We start from the raw sequence: 21,495 nt of genomic DNA on the forward strand, positions 1-21,495 counted from the left end.
GAATTCGCGTTTAACGTACATAATAAGGCATGGGATTAGTGGCGTAACCTTGAAACTTTTACACTTACGTTCTGATCCCACAAAGCTGTCGAATCCGCGTTGGACAAACCCGCGTATTAGGAAAGTTTGTTTGTATTATATTTATTTATTCTAACAGAACAGCTAAACACATTTTCCCTCCTTCCTTCCTTCCTTTATCGTAAAATGATTCGCTGTTCCTTTAACTTTGCGCTCCACAGGGTACAAACCATTGATCTGATGAATGGGATCCGAGATAAATCGGCGAACGGTACATAACGTAGTTGCGCGCTGTCGGAGAGACCGCGCAGGGAGATTGCGCAGTGGGATTCAGTCGGTGGCCGTCCGTCGCGCAGTGCAGTCGCGTGTTGTTTCGTGTTTGTGCAATGGCGGGCGAGTGGCCGGGTGTATTCATTGCCCTGTGTGTGGTTGACTTGCTTGTGCTCGGACAGGTGTCACACGTGGACCCCGTAGGTTTCACGAGTCACGAAGGAACGAGGTGCTACGACCACGGACGGCCTCAGGTAAGTCGTTATCTGGCATTGACACTGCAGCTTATGGAGATTTTTAAGAGCAAGCCACGGTTAAACGACACAGAGACTTGCGTTAGGTATCTTGTATTGGAGACAAAACGTATCGTGTCCATTCAGAAAGATTAAAAAGTTTTAACTTGTAGGAAGTGAACAGCTTCAGAAATCGGTTCCTGATATTCCGAGGTTTAACCTGTTGTTTGTAATAGGATTCTTTTCGCTCTGATTTTCGTGTAGCAAACATAACCACACATTTTTGTAGAAACTCGTATCTGTTCGTCGTGGCTTGCGATTAAAATAAAAATTCGATTGTGATGGTGAAAAATTGTTTTCGCGTCGTTCTGTGTCGGGTTTATTTCGTATTAGTAATAATACTGTAAGTGTGATGGAGATGTAATTCTTGTACTGATTTCGGTTTAATGTAAAGATAATTTAGGTTCTGGTACAGGCATCGCTTTATTTGGTAAATTAAAGGCTTCACATATTGTATTCAACGAATATTATTACGAAGATCAAACCAAGGAGAATTAGACGGAAAGACATGTAGCACGCACCGTTTAGATGTTAACTGCGTCCAGAATTTTTGTCGACGGTAGTGAAGGGAAGAAATCACTTCACAAATCGATAGGGAGATATTATTAAAACTAATCTAAAATAATTTTTATGTTGATTGAATTGAACCATCTTGTTACGGGCTCTTGTGAACACGATAATGAACATTCAGGTTTTATAAAAGCTGTGAAATTCTTGAAAAGCTGAATCCCAAGTTCTCTGTTCAGCTGTCCCAAAAAGATGTATACGCACATTCAGTGAATGAAAGACTTTCAATAAACCAAATTTATTCTAGCGTCTGCATTGACGCGTAGTGTAGGTGTTTGAAGTGACCACCGTTAAGTTCGTGGCACAATTGACGGCGGTGGGCAAGCGACGACCACCCCCCACAACTGCTGCTGCGTGTACGTCTTTACGGGGCAGCCTGTGTGTACGGAGCGAAGCAGAGGAAACAGCTCACAGTTCTCTGTGATTACGGCCAAGTTCCAATATTCGTAATCTATTTATTTACTAGACGATTTTATGTTGCGCTGTGACGTGGACCAGAGCCCGCCACCGGTCATTTGTCTGTGACGTGGAAAGTGGTCAAATCGGACGGAACAGGGTGACTCGGAAGTAAATTTTGAACTCGGTGCACCTTAGCAGATAATGTGGAAAAAATCACCGCGGTGAGTGAGTTCTGTCTCAGAATTCGATCTCAATTGTGACCAAGAGCGCGGTTGGGGCTTATTTAAAGACGGGTTGACCGAAACCTTTTGCGTTTGTTTCGTATTTATCTCCCAAAGTCGAGTCGTCCCGTTTATTAGACGTAAACTGGACCGATGGATGGTCCGATAATCAAAAATATTGGATAATTCGGAAGACCAATGCTAAAGCTTGGGTTAATATCAACTGAATTATAACTCAGTTGACGATATTATTTAATTATGAAGACATCAACTTAAAAAGGTTCAGGATTTTCGATTATGTAAATTTGTATATAAAAGAGCTTGTTTTTTAAGATGTTATAAATGTTTTGAGCCAGTGCGTCTGAAGCAGCAGAGAGCATAATAAAATGTCGAAGGCGAGAGGCGGAGAGTGTGATTCATTCCGCCATATTGCAGAGATGACCGTCGACAAAATGGAGCGTTCGGACACGGCACGTCGGATAATCGGGGACTCGCCCTGCACTTGGACGGCCTTGACACGTTTCGGGGTTGCGCTGTGCGGATTTGCGATTTATCTGATCTGAAGTATCAGCGCAGTCTTGGCTATTGTGTTCCTGTAATTCGTGCGGTTTCAGAAAATCCCCGCGTTTTGTGGAAGCCAAGAGACCGCCGCCACTGAACCCTATCGTATGTCAGATGAAACCTGTTCATACCCTCCCACGATATTTATTTAAAATTTACTTTAAAATTAGCCTTCCATCTTCCGAAATATCACCTCCCTTCAAGTTTCCCTGCAAAAATTCTGTGTTCATTTATAACATCCGTACGCTATTAAATCAAACGTATTCACTGTCTGTGTGTTTAAATGTTGCTGATGTGTGTTTTTTACTACAGTGAATCGATGTTTTATAATATAATTGTCGCCAGAATCGTTTTGGCCAATCCGCGACTGTGCCGTAAGTTCCATGACTTTTGTTTACCCTTCGCGATATATTATGAAATTAATACGAAGGGTTGAGACTGTATGAAACTCTAAAGGTTCTTTGTCAATCCCCGAGGTAATACACGAGTTCACGTGGAATTATATTGACAAGGTAAATCAGGACTCGGAGAGAAACCTGTTTTGTCGCCCCCACGTGGACCGCTCTGGGATCGGACCCGGGACTCCGCGGTGAGAAGCCGGCGACTAACCGCGTGAGCTATGGCACAGCCCTAACTCGGTGTTACGCGGTGATCTGCAGGTAATGGCTGCATTGTGACTAGCAATATTAAAATGATATAAAAGGTCGAAGACATAATCTCACCAAAACAAAGCGAGCGAGCCGACCGGCCCAGAGTCTTATATTCTTCTGTGCATGATTAATTATTTATTGTGTGACGTTGCCTCCGCCCAGCTGACGCTCAGTGAAACATCGCGTATCACTCTCAACACTTGAATCACATCCACAAGCCTCTCAGCGAGAAACAGAAGTTAATTAGAGGAAGGGTGACTGAGGAAAGCCATTAGAACACCTGGGTGTTTGGGTCCATAATCGAGTTTGGTATTTTTGAAGTACGAAGCAACCACTTAACAGCGACGATCCAGCTCTGGCAGCGGATTCAACGAACCAGTTTCAAATTGTGTTTATAAAAAGAATAAAACGCTGCTTTGGGTACGTAGCACACTTTTGCGCTTCGACGCGCCGAGCCCGGGTGACAACAGTGATAAAGCGGATTTACTCACGCGAGTTTTACCTCCGTTTCAATTTGGGCGCTTGTGGGGAAACTCGTCTCTTCGGCTGCTCGTGAGAGCAGAGAGAAACTGTCGAAGGTCAACGCGAACGACGTTTCGTGAAACTACTGCCGTTGCAGTGTCTGAAGTTGTGATTGAACAAATTGCGATCGGAGATTGTTTCAAGAGACTGAACATGTTTAGTTAAGAAAGTTGCCGTACCAACGCGAGTGCGTAAGCGATGTCGCTCGATTCGAGGTCGTAGTACCGCCTCTACGCATGCGTAGGAGCAATCAGGCAGACACATGGCGGAATGCTATGCTATAGCTGTCGAAACTTCCTACAATCATCGAACCACGTTATTTCTGATATGGGACAATGATGACGATGAGAAGTAAGTTGAAGACATTCTGAGTGGAAAAAAATTATATTAATTTTTAATATAAAATGTAAAGCGTGTTGTGTGTCGAATGGTAAGTAATTTAAAAAATTAATTTTAATGGCAAGCTATTTATTATTTTATTTCAGATTGTTGCAGAATTTATTGGTAAAGAGGTCTCTGACTTGTCTTACTTCAGCACTTGACAGGTTTTTCTTGCCATTTGTTGGTCCACGTGATTTTCTTCAGTTACGCTTAGTTGTTGTATGACGTAATGATTCAGTTTACTGTAAGGGCGGTATCGCACTAGGATGCCAACGGGAGGCCATGGCGCAGCTGCCAGCATCTCGGCCAAACTCAATGCATTAATTTAGTAGTCACATATCGCACCTGGCATCCGTCTGGCAGCGCTTCCAACTTGGCATCGCTGCCAACCAAGATGCCAAGTTCAAATGCTACTGGCATCGCTGCCAAGGCCAAATCAACATCACATGACAGTCTGGCCAGTCCATTGGCGTCCGTGCGATGTGCTTGTGTGTATTTCTGTTTCTTCCAAACGTGGATAATATCGACACCGAAAGATTGATAATTGAAATTCAGTCCCGACTATGGGATTCATCTGCTATTGAATACGCAAACCGGGACTTGTAAAAAAGAAACTGGGTAGAACTTGTGGAAATATTTGGAGGAGGAGATTTATTTACAGTAGAAAAGAAAGAATTAGCTAAGAAGTGTTTCTATGGCTTTATTTGTGGGGCCGCTCTCCAATATGGCAACTTGATTTTTAAGTTTTTTTGTTTAGCAATCTATGCATCTATCTATATATCGCAAATAACGTGAATTAAGAAGAAACATGCTTTTATAATGTTTTATTAAATAAATTTGTTCATGTAATATTACATATGATTTGCAAGAACTGAAATATTTCAAATTCAATAAAGGTATGGACGTGCAAATTGTGTGAATGGAGAATTTTTCTTACTTATTTCTTTGTTACAGAATTGAAATTCACTCCAGGTATGTAGTTTTGATAAAGGTGAATCTCATTTTCTCAAAAGTGATAAAAGTGGACATTTCTCCTTGCTAATAGCCCTTCATTTCGTGATCTCATAATGTTGATCCATCTGTTCGCTCGACTGGCGTCGAAAGCTGGCAGCTTGTCTGGCGTCTTCTTCTGGCAGCTGGACGCCATGGCATCCTAGTGTCTGATCAAGTTGCGGAGAAGGCAAACACGTTTACCTTAACACAAGCTTTTCAGGAAATTTTCTATGTCTAACGACAGAATATAAAATTCGATAAACTCTCGAGCGATCGAGAGGCGCTAGTTGTGAAGCGGTCCGTTCAGGAACTACAACCCTCTGCCGGTTCGGTCAGTTTAAGTGCGCCTGTCCTTTGAGAGGATACGCCTCTCACCAATTAGAACGATAGGCGACTTCACTTTGGTTCCTCTTGAGCAGGTAGAACGTCAAATTAACTTTTCTTAAGTATATTCAAATCATCTTTTTCCGACAAAAGTGTTTCTCCTCCCACCCCAATCATCAAGACTTTTTTGTATCTGCTACACCTTGCAATATGGCCGAGTAATATTTAAGGTAATCGTTATAAGTAGAGGGCATTTTACCTGGCAGCATTTCTCGCAACCGAAACAGTTGGGGAATTTTCAAAGTTTAGAAGCATCTGAATCCACTTTGAAGTTGGCTGTCTTCTGGATTGTTGTGCCGTGCAGTCTGGTAGATGTTTATCGACGTTTCAGAGGCCCCTGCTGCTTCCATCATCAGGGCGATGACTCACCGCCTTGAAAACCTCGAATCCTACTCATTCCACTTATTAGAAAGGTTCAGATACTTTGAGTTTGATGTTGTTTTCCCCATTTGATACGCAAAAACCAAAGAATGAAATGAACGAATGCTGAGAACCTCGAAGAAAGATCCATGGTTTAATGTCTTTATTACTTATTATTATTATCAGTGCTACTAATTTGCGGGAAATGTTGCTAAGACGAAATAGAAATCTCTGAACAGTCAATACAGACGCGAGTTGTAAAACGTTCCCACTTTGTACGGTTGGTAGCAGTGGAGTTTCCTCCATTCCACGCAAGGGTATTTGGGGGGCAGCACAGTCGTGTTCCTTGAAGAGATCGGTGTTGAGGACGATTTGATTGTGAAATTGTATAGAGTAACGACGATTTTGAAATGTCATGGCCTTCGCCGGTACAGTCACCAAGCACTCCGCTCGAGAGTACGTGTTCAAATGCACACCAACAGAATTGAATACAGGTAATCTTTCGTTGTCGCCCTGATGATGGATGCAGTGACCACCTCTGAAACGTCGATAGACTTCCACCAGACTGCACGTTGTAACATCTCAGAAGACAGGAATTCCTGTCCAACAACGTGTTGAATGCTCAGCAGAACACATTTCCTCCACAAGCCTGTGATTGCTGAAATTGTTTTATTATTTTTGTTTTAAATAAGTATTTTACCTAACTAAATCTTCGTAATATGAAATATTAACTTCTTGCAACAACCAGTCTCTCAGCAGGCGAAATGGTAGTCTGTAATTCATATCTGCTTTTGAAGATGGTGACTCACTTTACATACTAAGAAGTTTCCACGGACATACGACAAGTATTTGAAATACCGATTTGGGTGATTTTGAAACTGCCAATAAAGATAAAATCCCCATAAATATATTAATACATTAATCATGTGAACACAAAATGTCCATTCTTTAACATAATATTTTGTATACGAACTTTCTAGAAAGTTTGTCGTTTAAGATGGCTAATTCTGCCTGTTGTTTTGTATGGGTGCGAAACCTGGTCTGTCACTCAGAGGGAGGAACACAGATTGCAGGAGTTTGAGAATCCGGTGTTGAGGAGGATATTTGGGCCTAGGAGAGGAGACGATGGGGCATGGAGAAAACTGCACAATGACGAGCTTAAAAATCTGTACTCCTCCCCCAGTATTGTCAGGGTGATTAAGTCGAGAAGAAGGAGATGGGCTGGGCATGTAGCGCGCATGGATGGTATAAGAGATGTGCACCGGGTGTTGGTTGGGAAGCCTGAGGGGAAGAGACCCCTGGGGAGACCTAGACATAGATGGGAGGATAATCTCAGGCGGGATCTATGGGAGATAGGAGTTGAAGGAGACTGGATTTTGTTGGCCCAGGACAGAGCTTTTGTTAATTCGGTGATAAACCTTCGGGTTCCGTAAGCCATCTAGTTGGTTGGGTCCACTATTTGGGAAGCCTGAGGGGAAGAGACCTCTGGGGAGACCTAGACGTAGATGGGAGGATAATCTCAGGCGGGATCTATGGGAGAGAGGAGTTGAAGGAGACTGGATTATGTTGGCCCAGGACAGAGCTTTGGTTAATTCGGTGATGAACCTTCGGGTTCCCTAAGCCATCTGGTTGGTTGGGTCCACTATTTGGGAAGCCTGAGGGGAAGAGACCCCTGGGGACACCTAGACGTAGATGGGAGGATAATCTCAGGCGGGATCTATGGGAGATATGAATTGAAGGAGACTGGATTTTGTTGGCCCAGGACAGGGTCCGGTGGAGGGCTTTGGTTAGTTCGGTGATGAACCTTCGGGTTCCCTAAGCCATCTGGTTGGTTGGGTCCACTATTTGGGAAGCCTGAGGGGAAGAGACCTCTGGGGAGACCTAGACGTAGATGGGAGGATAATCTCAGGCGGGATCTATGGGAGATAGGAGTTGACGGAGACTGGATTTTGTTGGCTCAGGACAGGGTCCGGTGGAGGGCTTTGGTTAGTTCGGTGATGAACCTTCGGGTTCCATAAGCCGTCTAGTTAGTTAGTTAGTTTCTCTTTTCTGACGTATCGAGTGCCCCTTTACTACGAAAGTGAGACAGAAGACTTTGAGGTTTCGATTTTATTTTTAAGTGTTAGCCGGGCTAACACGGTTAACATGGTTTTTAGTATAGTTGTCCCAAAAAGATGGTAAAACAGCAACTTTTGCTTGCCGCTGTCAACTGCTCTGCGTGGCTATCAGTGGTTATTTTCGCGGAGTTCCAATGATTGAGTTTGTTTCCTTCGTTGACTGCATGCGTGCAGCTTTAGTGTACTTCGATATCGCGATGGTGATCCGTGTTCTTAGGAACCTGAGTGTACAAGATCACGCCTTGTGCTTCGTTGCCCATTTATTTCGGTGCGAAAGCAGTTGTTACATTTCTCGAGTCCAAAGTGGCTAGAACACTTCGCCTCAATTGAAACATTGGCAGGCAGAGTTTAAGACTAACTTTTGTGTGTTTAGATTCATTGGCGGTCATTAAATTTGTACGGATGCCAGGCAGAGTTTGTGTGTCTGAACTAAGAGTTTACGTCAGAGTTAACTGTTGAGAATGTGAGTTGTAGCGCTGAATTCACTGTAGAAACAGGGGAACTGAGACAATTACGTAATGAGGAACTCATAGTTGAACCTTCGCCGAGTTATTTATTCACCCACGGACATTTCATTAACCGAATAAGCGTTGTTCATTTTTGGCGTTTTCATCAACTGCAAATGTTTTACTTAACTCGGGCAATATACGCAGACCACAGAAGATACTTCGCATGAAATTCAGCTTTTACAACGCTAAATTATTCGCACAAGAGTGCAGCTGTGTCTGACATCGCATTAAGAACTGGTTATTGTGTCTGTGGTTATGGTTTGATTCTCCGTGTGAATCTCGCGATTCCGTTAGAAAGTGTCGGAGAAAATTTCGTCATAATTTTCGCGGGATTTCAATTCCAAGCACGTGTTAATGAGGTCACGTGTACTTGGTCACTTCTGGACACGAAACAGAAACCAGGAGTAAGGGCTGATATAGAACAAACAGTGAGACGCCTTTAGCAAGAGACCGGCATTTCGACGTCGTCAGCAGCGAATTTGAACTTACCTAAAAGGTATAGAATGTGTGCGTGTGCAGGAAAATCATTTTTAGCAACTGGTACAGTCTTGGTTACTTTTTATAGACCGACACTTGACTTGTTTCGGGAAAGTCTTGTAATGCTCGATTAGGCAACGCGCAGTTCCTTCTGGGAGCCTTGCTTGGGCCCATGTCACTGTATATAATACAACAAATAAATAATATACAGGCATACCTCGTTTTATTGCGCCTCGCAGATATTGCGTTTTTCCCCCAAATCGAAGGTTTGTTGGCAACCCTGCGTCGAGCGAGTCCATCGGCGCCATTTTTCGTGCTCACTTCGTGTCTCTGCGTCACATTTCGGTAATTCTCGCGTTGTTTTTAGACTTAATAGACCACAGTAGAGAGTAAACATAACTTTTATGTGCACTGGGAAACCAAAAAATTCGTGTGACTCGCTTTAGAAGAAGAAGAAGAAGAATATTCACTTCCGTCGAGTTCGGAAGTTCCGATGTTTAATTACGTCTTCATGGGACTGGGCTTAAAAATAGAGACGTTTATTTTTATGTTTCTGTAGTCAAAGAAACATACGAAGTTTTAAGTAGGATCTGAGGTTTTCGCGGCGGTCAGTCTCAAGATGATTGTCTTCTGGGTTGTTGCGCCGTGTAGTCTGGTAGAAGTTTATCGACGTTTCAGAGGTTCTTGCTGCCTCCGTCATCAGGGCGACTCATCATCCTGATGATGGAGGCACCAACCCAGAAGACAGCCATCTTCATACGAAGTTTTCGTTTTCCCTTTCTCTACTTCTCTCCGTCTTTTTTCTTCCTTCATCTCATGCTCTCTTTCTTAATGATTGTCTGTCTTTTCTTTATATTTCTTATTTCGTCTTATAAGATTTTCATATTAGTGGCTAATAATTAAAATGGAGTCGGAGCTGGAAATTAGATCTGCCGCTTACTAATGTGGTAATTACTCAAACTTCTTCGAAACTCGTATCTTGCTTCTACAGCTGCGTTAAATTCATTAAGTTTTGCTCGCATAAATCACCAAGGGCCGTACTGCTGCAATTTAAAAAGAATTATCGCATAATTTTACCTCAGTAACGTAGTGAGTAATTCGCCGAACCTCTCGGGGGCGGATTAGAGGCGCCAGTGAAGTCGACGACGTGCGTCCACTTTTGAAATTAAGAGGCCAAAGAACGGAGCTGATGCAGCTCGAATTGAGAGGAAACGCGTGTCAGTGCACCGATACTCTAGATGAGTATAGCAAGTATTTATTTGTTATTTAATAAATACGCCACGCGCTTGTTATTAGATTCAATTGTCTTTTGCGTTTCAGGAAATACTCGAAAGTTCTGTGTATCAGTGGATTGTAAACCCACTTCTGTGTGACTTGACTGAAATCCCCGATGGTGTTAATGGTTTCGCAGAGCAAATGATGGAGCTTGAGTCACGCAGTCGTTGCAAAATGTTATTTGAGGGAAAAAAAGGACGATTTGGAGTCTTTCTGGGTAACAGCTGGGGAGGCCGCGATGCAGATTCCGAGCACCTGCATCTGTGAAGTGGGATTTTCCACTCTCGCCGTCATAAAGGGCACAAAATGAAACTTTGCTGAACCCCGAATACGACGTGAGGTGTGCTCTGTCTCCAATTGCTGCAAATTTTGTGTTACTAGTAAATAAGATGGGGCAGTGGCGTTGTACTCATTAGCTGGGACGTGGGTGATGAAATATTCAAGGTGGCTGCTAAAATGTTTAGAGACGTTTAAAATATGTTTTCTGTGCAGTTTGTGTTTAACTTGCATTGGGTAAAAAGGACTTTCAGATAAGCGGTTTTCGGTAACGAAGGAAAAAGTTTGGTTAGCAGCGATCTGGAGAGATTTGATAAAGTTACTCATCTTCCTGTTAATTGGTATTCACGCCGAGAAGAAATATGACGAAGGAGGCCTGCAGATGTGCACAGCTAAAGAAGTTCGATGTACGTACGTAATGTCATTGAATGACTTGTTCCACGTAGGACTCACAAAGCCTAATTTCGTATTTCGCCGACCGTCAGTCTTACAAATCTTGTGTTGTTATCAGCGGCATTATTATTATTATTATTATTAAACTAACTTAATATTGTGGTGCGATTATTGGGGGGGGGGGGGTAATATTATTGCATTTACTCTTGACGTCACTTCTAGGCCAGGATTCGCCACTGTTGCTGATGTCATGTGTTTCATGATAGAGGGATGCAGTGTGGTTTAGGGTCAGCTCGTAATTAGATGGTCAAAAGATCGAATTTCTCTCGAGTTTCATGGTCTTTTCTCGTATATACAGTTTTAGGCATTCTATGGCTCATTGATTTTATGATTCTGTTATTAGTAACATTTTAATTTCCTTTCAGTAATTAGCATTAAAGTAACACACAGAACTTACTAACTACAATATTAATGAGAAAGTATACGAATACAGAATGAAATGGTTGGAACACGTGGGCGTGTGCAAGAAGACCTAGAAAGAGATGGAGTTACATCAGGCTAGTCTTGGTGTTTGAGGAATAAAAATACGAACTTATTAGCCCGCAAAGTAGCTACAGATTCAGATCTTTCGGCCATAACCTCAAAAGTATCTGTCACGCCGTCTCTGTAGTCGCTCACTTACGTAAACTGTTTCTGACGTAGGATCGTTGAATAACCTGAAGGTGTCGTGGCAGACGGTCTCCGTTTTCTTTTGTCCTGTATTTCAAAGATGTTCCGCTTTCCATGTTTTAATGGATTTGAATTGATTATGTGTTTGCCTCGAGGTCCAGCTGTTAGGCAGGGAATTTGTTTGCGTGTGGTTGCTTGTTATATCTAAATCAGTTTAAAAACGTTTTCCTTTGCCAAACGTTCCATGCCTTACAGATTCTGTGTACAGTATCATTTCAGTTTCACGCAGTGATTTCTAGGTTTAAAACAATAGGTCCCGAGTTCACATCTCGTCCCGAAGACCAGTTATCTTAACCCAAGTTTCCCGTGATTTTCCTCAGATTCCTCGGGCATAATACTTTAAAATTAGTCCATTGCCCCATCCTTTCTCACGTTGTTTAATTACGTGATCCTAACATACGACGCAATAGCCCATAGTCTGAACTATTTGAAATGTCGTAAAATAATTATAAATTAAAGGCTCCAAAGTAATGCCTGTTCGTTGTAGGACATACCAATATTATATAAAATGGTGATGGTTCGCACCACTGGAAATTACCAGTTAGTCAGACATAAAAAGTAGTTAGCGCGTTCATGTCCAAAGGAAGTGAAATTATAGGCCTGAAGTTAAGTAATAATTGGAACCACGTGGTGACCCTGGGATCATGGTTTGGTCAGCCCTGTGCGGACTCTGAACATGGTGTAGATATGCTTACCGAAGCCAGTGTTAAACTAACAACAAGACTGTGTAACTTTATAAACTAAGATATAATAAATGACATAATGTTTTGATAATATACGATTCCTTAATGTTATTTGATTTAAAAATAAATATCTGCCCCGTTTTGGGATTTGGTTAACACTGGCTCCCCAACTGGTAGATAGTAGCTGAGTTGGTCGAGAAATGCGTAATCTTTTACAGAACCTAGTGTTTATTTTGTGACCACCAGAGCCCGCCTCAAGTCTCTGTCCTGAGCCAATCAGCGTAGGCCGCTGTATTTTAAGACTTTCGTTCTGTTGAGCTACGTTTCGAGAAGAAACGGACCGCGACTATGTGCCTGTCCGAACACGACAGCGAATAAGTTTTTCTTGGTGAAACGAGAATGCGCTGAAATGTTCTACACAAAGTTTGGTGCGTGACATTTGATCTCCTCCCAGACCAGAACATTCTCTGTGCTGGCCAAGTCTCGTGCAGACTAAAGGCCGTCGATTATTAAACGTACCCTTCGAAAACACTCTCTAGTCCGTCAGTGAACAGCCACTCGACCAGACCGTCTCTCTCTCCCATCGTATAGAGACCAATTACTGGCTCCGGAAGTTGGCTTCCCTTCTGTCCTTGTATGTCCTCATTTAAAGGACCTCCTAGTGCGTCTCTCATTCATCAGTTTTACCCTCCCAGTTTCTTGACACTCGCATTTCAAAACGTCTCGATTTTAGAACCGAGGTTATTGTGAGAAATACAGTAGTTAGGCCATTGTAAGGAAAAGGGTAGCCGACTGACCAGAAACCTAACCTAACCGAAGAGCTGAGGACCGAGTCCCTTCTACGTCACACCATTCCTCCTCACGAGACGCAAGCCTCGATGGTTAAAACTAGGGCCTCTTGCTAATGGTGGGAGATTATCTCCGTTGTGAAAAGGATTTGAACCCAGAAGTGGTGTTGATCGCTTTGGCGGGGGGCCGTGCCCCTTTTGAATTATACCTTGACCCTGAGCAGATGCCTCTGACCGACCTTTTGTGTTCCAATGCACTTTCTCTTCTATTGTATCCTACACACCCTCTGGACGCTTAAAAATTAAGATGACAAATTTTTCTGATATAATATGTGCTGTCACTCAAGATAATTTTTTTTTTTTTTGAAATTGCGGGCGGACACTCCAGAAGTTTGCAAAATAGGCAAAGTCAGATTATTACGCGTTGCGTCTTGTTTACTTTGTTACACTGGTGATTCACACGATTTATCATCTCTCTAGCCACATTATTGATGGTTGTACCCTACTTTCAGTTTGCACCGGAAACAAATAGAAAATTAAATTGAATTAACTTGCACGTAACTCCAGTGGACTACGTACGGTTTCCAGCCAGAGATTTTCTGCTGTCGGACTTACGCAAAGGTCCTCACTGCCGAGGACAAAAGCTTTTCCCCCGATTAACGAACAGCAGATGCCGAACTTTGTGCCTGAGAGAAAAGCGAATTCTGTACCAGAATGCACACGCGTTCTTTGCTACGTGCATTTGGAGGTATTAAATCCACCTTGTACGACAGTTGCCACTTCAATGTCTGCCTCGCAACTTTCCTCATCCGTAGGATTTTCAAAAGTACTATTTTGAGGTCGTGCAGAATAGTACAACCTGAACTTGAAATTTTATCCAAATTCGTCGAGTCGTTCTCGAGTAGAATCGACTAGGCGGACGGACAGACACGACCAATTCATAATGCATTCTCGCTATGCCCTTTGTGCAAAGAATGCATTATGACTAACTCCTTAATTTTAAGACTTCTCTAAATCAAGGTTGTGAGATGGACGGGACATGTAGCATGAAGCAGACAGCTGAGGAATGAATGCACAGTTACGTTAGAGAAGAACGCTTTAAAAACCTGGACATAGATGAGAAAATACTGAAAGAAGTCTGTAAGGAAATGTGCATGATACATCTGGCCTAAGATGGGAGCTCTTGTCGAACGCATTAATAAATCTGTTGTTCCAAGAAGAGGCGATTAATTGTGGCCCCGTAAAATGTTTCGCTCTTAAAGGGTCACTCTTTGAACGTGATGTAATTTTAGCCCTGATGATAACGGTGGTCGGCAGATGAGACGTACAGCTTGACGCGAGATACGAACCACGGTCTTGTATTTTACTCTGCCGGAGTAGGTTTTACCTGAAGACGGAGATAGGCTCCAATCTCCGAAACTTCGTGGTTTTATTTGATATTGGACGATGGTTAATGTCCAGAAAACAGTTTCATATTACTTAACTTTATATTAAAATTCTTCTGGTATATTAGAGCAACGAAAACATTATCTTTAATGAGAAATTCTTTTTTTACGCCATATTATAAACACAAAACAAGTCAACATTTTTGAATATATATTCAAATTTAGTATTCAAACTCATCGAAGGTTTGTTTCTTTCGCCGCGGACTTCATTTTTCTTGTTTCCAGAGGCGATCATCTTCACTGTATCAAGACCACCCAGCTTGTTCGAGCAGTTGACTAGACCTTACCATCAATCTAACACTCTCGAGCCAGGAAATTACATAGCAAGAATTCCTCGGACGCTGGAAACTGTACAAGCCCACGTGGCGGGCGACTAGGAGACAAAATCACTGAATTGCGATCTTGTGGCGTATGTACACTGTAACTTTCCATGACTTAAGAATTATTCGTTCTCCTGGGAATCTGAAAAGTCATAAAAATTGAAGGCAATGAATTTTCGTGTTTCGCCCAACCAGCTGAGACCAACAGCTCCTCAAAAACGTCTCTTCCCAGTGGTGTTAGTCGTCTAATGATAAATGGAGCGAAGGCAGGGGCCCTAAATCTGAACGTGTGGATACCAGGCTGCGTGGTTCTGTCCTACTTTGTTTCTGCTCGATTTTCCTTTTTTCTTCGTCGGATGACCCCCCCCCCCCCCCCGGGCCCCCCCTTGTTCAAACACGTTTCGTCCAGATGTTGCTCTATGCCTCCTCATCTGAGTTTGCACTTGTTCTAAATTGTTAATGGTACAGTCTGTTTTGTTTAAAGATGTAATAATTTGATAATCCTTTAAGCACGGTGGTAAATATCTGTTACCCGCTTTTCCAATCATTAAATCTGCATTTTCCCCACAGAGTACATTTTTATGATTTCCATACGATTCTCAGAATAAGCAATGATTTTTCCCGTTAGCGACAACAACTTGTTGATCTTTATAATGCAAACGCTCAATTTTCTTTGTGACAAGAATTGGATTATTAAATATGAGTTCTTTGAACGATTTGCAATAAATAAATAAAGGCTGTCGTCTGTCATGATTCGATTCGAGAATCGCTGGTCGGACATTTATTAAACTTAATATCGACCTTGTGCCCCTCAAACTCATGTTTCTTTCTAAATTTTGTACAGTTTATATACCAAAATGACGGACGAACGAACTTTCGGAGAGAGGTCGACACCAGCGCCACTTAATACAGTCTTTTAATGATGTGTGGTAGTAAAACGTAGAAAAACGCGTGTTTTGTGCAGCTGCATTGGACAATAAAGAGAGGTCATACTGGACCACCTTCGTACGAACCCAAACGCTGCCATTGGTTTACATTAGATACTTTAAAGAAGACGTAAAGACCACGTGTTTCGTCCGGTTTGAGTAAGATAAACGTAATTTATTAATTACCTTTCCGTTAGTTTCAACAGGACGAGGGATATTTCAACAAATACAATGTAGGAATTTATTAGTTTTTAGTAAGTATTGAAACAAATTTTTTCTTTCTACAGTTTCCGATACTCAAATCAGCAGCTGAGAAAATAAACAAAGTTCCAGTTGAGTGATTATAATATCGATTCCAGCCTGGAACATGCGAAGTGCTTTTGTGCAAGGTTCGTGTACATTTCCGGTGTACACGGGTTTCGGCCTCGAAGAGTTAATTGTAACCTGATAATCGCAAAAGTCCGCCCCCAAGAACCAAACCCAGTACTTAGCGTTTCTTCATGCTTAGATTGTGTTCAGGTATAAATAATGGTGACATTATTTGTTACATTCTTTTTGTAAGAAAGGACTTGAAATCGCGGTAATGCTACATTTATTTTATTTTGGAACAATTTTGCATTTTTATGAATATTTTAACGGATTTTGATAGAAAATTACTGTCTTCTCGGGTGTTTTACTGACTCATCGCCCAGATGGTGGTAGTAAGCACTTCTGAAACGTCGGTAAACTACCAGACTACACGGCACACCATCTAGATCAGTGGTATTCAACCTGGGGCAAGCGTACCCACGGGGGTACGCGAAGACATCTTAGGGGGTACGTGAAATTTAAAAAAATATATATTATTTTACGATAAACACTGAATAATCAGTAATGTAATTTATTTAATTTATTTTAGATGTAGATTATATACTACGTATAACTTGAATTATACACCAACAACTTTGGGGGTACAAAGTTGAAGAGAAATTATATCTGGGGGTACGCGAACAAAAAAGGTTGAATACCACTGGTCTAGAAGACAGCCATCTTCATACTCGTCACCGTGAGAAACTGCAATCTCAGGAAGATGAAATACATTACGTACGAGAGTTTTCGGCCAGTTTTGAAATCTTCTTCAGATTAGTGACTGAGGTAAAGAAGTGTTTGCCTTTTCGTTGATGAGACTGTACCTCGGCACTTGTTATGTAGATGATTTCTCGAAGTGACCATCCATCCATCATCACACAGAGGTGCAACCCAGCACCGGGATGCTGCAGTCTTTCGAGAAAGCTGTCGGCTCCAGTGAAATCCTCTTTGATGACTTGCAAAGCTCGTAAATACGCGCGGAATAAATAGGAGACAGCTCGTTTTCATTTTCACTAGATGACACTTATAGCGTATAATTTGCGTTGTACGAAGTGAAGTCCTTTTTTAAACAACTGAGAACATGAACCGGGAAAGTTTTCTCCAGCCCATTGAAGTAATTGGTCCAGAAGTAGTCTGAGTAAAACCAAATATAAAAATTAACCCCATCCGTGCAGCTCGTAGCCGAAAATTACTGATAAAGTGGAATTTTGACGCTTCAAACGACAGAGAGAGGAGAAAGTGGGTGGAGTAGCGTGGGAGGGGGGGTAAACTTAGATTTGCGGTCCCTACTCGTCCTTATGGTAAAGATTGGGAATGGAGAAAGGAGGTTACTCAGTGGAGCAAAGCGAGAAATCGAGCACAATTTTGAATTTTGATATTGGCCTTGTAAAAATGTTGATATGGGGGAGGGGGTTACTTTAGGGCGGAAATCTTATTTTAACACACGGAAGGCTACACGAAATTTTGGTACTAACTCTTAAAGCCGAAGGCGTTGAATTCAGTCCGTGCCGAAAAGAAAACAACATTTTGTGGTACCAACTGAATTTTTAAAAGTAATTTAGACGTACTTTGACTTAAAAAGGCTGTTGCGTTTTAAACGAAGGGCATCGCGCATTTTTTCTGTTTTATGATTCAGGAATTAAGACTCGTGATGACGTGCCCCCGATATATTTTATACGAAACTGTCGTCACCGGAACGAGGCAGGCGGTTTGCAAATAGAAAGTTAATTACATGTCTAGCTTGCTTCAGCCGTCAACAACTCTTCGCTTTTCGTTACGATTCTCGCTGTTAAGAGGGATTATTTGTTTCAACAGCGTTAACCAGTTCGTGCTTGTAAAGGTACGAGCTTCGGCTTCGAATAGTGGAACGGATTCGCGTGTTTCAGGACAGCCGGATGCATCTCTCGCTACCCGGTAAGGTGCACGTGTAACGTAGGATCACAAGGTCGCAGGAGCTGCTATGACATCACGAGATGATGTCTGCGTGTGAAAGTGTTGACATGTTAAGTCTCACCCAGTCCTGGTGACCTGGACACCCACGTCTGGTAACTTACGAAATTTAAATGTTCGTGTACTCGCTTCCGGAATATCGAAAAAGAACTTTTTTTTTTAAACTCTTGCAGACAGAATATGTAGCGAGTACAAAGTCGTAGGATTACAGCATTCATTGGAGTTCTGTGCTTGCATTTGGAGAAAAAGTAAGAATTGACTTGAGGCATCAACTGGGCCGTGTTCTGCCATCTTGTCAGAGACTCGGGGGATGGAAGTTGGTGTTTTAAACTCTTGTACGTGCGTGTTTAACCAGGGAACACAAAGAATATATATGGCGGTATTGTGGTGAAGACACATCCGAGAAATTTTGTAAACATGTAAACAGAGAGGCACGCTCCAACCTTGCGTAACGTTTATCTCTCCTTCCGGTCCATATATCTCTCACTTGTATCCGTTAGCAGCTTCTCGCTTGTATCTGGGTCGTCCTGTGTGGATTGTAAAGCAGTGTGTGGTCCGTGGTGGAATTCGGCTCGCGGTCGGAATATCATCAAATTATCTACAGAGCAAGTTGACGTGTATTCTGGTGTCCATTTCGAATCTTTGCATCGGACACCGTCTGTCTTAAAGTAGGCCACATTCTGTTCTCGCGAATTCTGGGATAATTCATTGAAATAGGCCGCGACTTTTCCTTACAGCATTTTAATCGGGTAAAGTCTTCCTGTCACATGATAAGTTTGTGTAACGTTTGCAGTTGATACAAGCCTTACTGTATTCATTCCAAATATTTTTATTATCTGATGAAACGTAATGAGATGGCGAAACATGAAGCCAAAGGTGACGTGAGAAATGCATAATTTTGTCTGACAACCTGAATGGAGAGGATAATATTAAAATTAATCGTAGAAAAATTAAATACGAAGGTTTTGACTGTTCCGGGACAGGGACCAGTGGCGGACTCTCGTGAAACTTCGGGTTTCGTAAAGCAACTGGTAACGATGCACCCACGCCGAGTAAGACTGAGCTTTAATTATTCAGGTCTGTGGGGCGTAGTTCAGCTCATAACTCTGTCATGTGTCTCAGTGATCTGATACTTGTGGGAGGACTGACTGTTGCACCATCTAGAGTCACGAGTGTTTGACGTCGACTATGAGAGCACAAATTCCTTTTAATGCAATTTCGTCTTGAGAAACAGGGGTCTCCAAAGGAGGTTTACGAGCCACTGCGGAGCACGTCCGCTGGTCAGAGAGGCAACGTCTTCTTAAGCTTCGTATCCATTGTTTTATTGTATAAAATCTGTATATTACGAGACCCCCAAGAAGAATGAAAAACTGTTTTGGATAATTCTTCGTTTAACAAAGCGCGTTCTTACTCTGTCTTCCAGTGACTGTACAGGCTACAAAAACCCAATTCCTGTAGGTTTTTGATTTTGGTCAGCTTTCTGTAACCATTCTAGTCATATCGCTTCCTGTGTACAGGCATACCTCGGAGATATTGCGGGTTCGGTTCCAGACCACCGCAATAAAGCGAGTCACACGAACTTTTTGGTTTCCCAGTGCACATAAAAGTTATGTTTACTCTCTACTGTGGTCTATTAAGTCTAAAAACAACGCGAGAATTACCGAAATGTGACGCAGAGACACGAAGTGAGCTCGAAAAATGGCGCCGATGGACTTGCTCGACGCAGGGTTGCCAACAAACCTTCAATTTGAGAAAAAAATACCCCGCAATATCTGCGAGGCGCAATAAAACGAGGTATGCCTACAGTCATCCAACTATTAGACTTCACATACTTCGGCTGTTTCAGGTTTATTTTTAATTTTCTTTAATTTCCACTGCATAGGAACTGTAAAATTGTTTCAATGATCCTTGGTTCGAGAAAATTGTTTCCAGCCCTTGGTAATGTTTATTGTTGTAGGACACTGAGTTTGTCGGAATAAATGGTTGTGGATGATGATGGCTGAGGTTCGGAGACATTAAGGGACACACAGAAAGTAAAATAATTTTTCGTTAGGACCAAGCATTCGGCATAAATTACTTAAAGAGATTTTTTGAAAGAAGGAACTGAAAGGAGATGCCGATTATGTAAGAACGTGACAAAACTATTGACTACCTAACCTAACGTCAGAATGTCAAATTCAGGCAAAGAACGAATACGTAATAAGACATGATAAAGTGTGTACAGTCTGCATTGCTCAATTTACAAGACATCTGGCACTGATACAACAAATGGTCCTCACACGTACCGGTCGGTACAACATTTTATGGAACCCGAAAGTTCATTACCGTGTTCAAAAGTCCGCCATTTGTCCCTATCCCTAGCAAAATTAATAATCCGTCCCAGTCCGAGGCCGTGTGTAACATTTCGTAACAATTCTTTATTTATACAGTGAGTTTTAGCCCCACGCCAAACCCCAAACTAGAAAGCCACCCCTTGTCGGCTGTCCGCGACGCTTGTTCAATATATTCTCAGCTACCGTCCATTTCTGGAGGTCTTCTCCATCTGCAACAAGGCGCCCACAGCGGCTTACCTCGTCCGAAAATCTAAGCAAAGAAATTAAGTTTCTGTATAACGTGAAATAATTTGTCATGCCTGTAATTGCTGGGTCCACGGGACTGCAATAAATATCCGTGAAAATACCAGAAAATTATTCAATATATTTTCTACAGCAGCCCCAATAAAGTGTGTCCAGATATAAGAGTGAATCATTGCGCTTGAGGTCGCAGAGTTTGTAATATTTGCGACTTGTCCACTTTTTCGTTTGAGAGAAGCAAAATTATCCATTCTGTTTAAAAACACAAATTAAACTTCAAGAAATCATCGTTAAAACACCGACACCTGTTAACTTTTCTTTGGAATGAACTGTACTGCACTCCAACTCACCACGTGCACTGCGCCAGTGTCTGTTCCTTCCTCTGTACACAACCCCGATAATTATAAAATAAAAATACATTGTATTGGATTAAATTTAAACATTTAAATAAACTCTTTACACACTAGAAATGTACTACGAATTACTCAAAGTGAATTCTTACGAATCACAGTCGTACCGCAACTCTCGGTTTTGTAAATGGAAACGTATGCATAAGGGGGGGTGACAGAAATGGAAGTAAAAGCCGGACCCGTGCTTCTCTGGATTCTTTATAGCAACGTGAAATGTTATAAAGAAAGTGCTACAATCTGAAACCCGGAAACAAGGAAGTCAAGCTTAGATGTGAGGCTACTTTAAACATTAACCTTTAAGAGATTGGTTGATGTTTTTGAGTGGATTAAACCGGACCAGGTTAGTGTCCAGTTAGGGCTATCGTAAGTGAACACGGAATGGAAGGAAGGAATTTCATGATCGACTGAGTGACAGCTTCAAAAGATTCTACTTCATCTAGTTATGTCTGGAGTAGGCCAATTGGTTAAGATGACAAATTACTATTTCATTGTGACAGTTACAATGCATGTCGAAATGTAAGAATGTGGGTCTTTTTTTTTAGAAAAAGAACTATTTAAGGTCGTACGGATATCACATGTCATCTCGTTGCTTTGTGTGAATGTTGATACTAGCTGATAGCAGCGCCAGGCACGCAGACCTCCCTGCACTGCACACGC

At 42.0% G+C, this 21,495-nt stretch overlaps 1 protein-coding gene across 1 annotated transcript in view; it reads left to right on the top strand.

Annotated features, from left to right (window-relative positions):
• The first annotated feature begins 334 nt into the window (after positions 1-334).
• LanB2 (laminin subunit gamma-1) overlaps positions 335-21,495 on the top strand; it is a 161,072-nt gene continuing 139,911 nt past the window's right edge. Inside the window, exon 1 of the mRNA XM_087359845.1 lies at positions 335-542. Within this exon, the coding sequence (XP_087215971.1) occupies positions 405-542 (138 nt within the window). The 5' untranslated portion in view covers positions 335-404. The remainder of the gene's footprint in view (positions 543-21,495) is intronic.

Source organism: Zootermopsis nevadensis, unplaced genomic scaffold (genome assembly GCF_977971745.1).
Source record: "Zootermopsis nevadensis isolate Lab colony 2312 unplaced genomic scaffold, Znev_1.0 Znev_ptg000003l, whole genome shotgun sequence".
Taxonomy (NCBI): Eukaryota; Metazoa; Arthropoda; class Insecta; order Blattodea; family Termopsidae; genus Zootermopsis; species Zootermopsis nevadensis.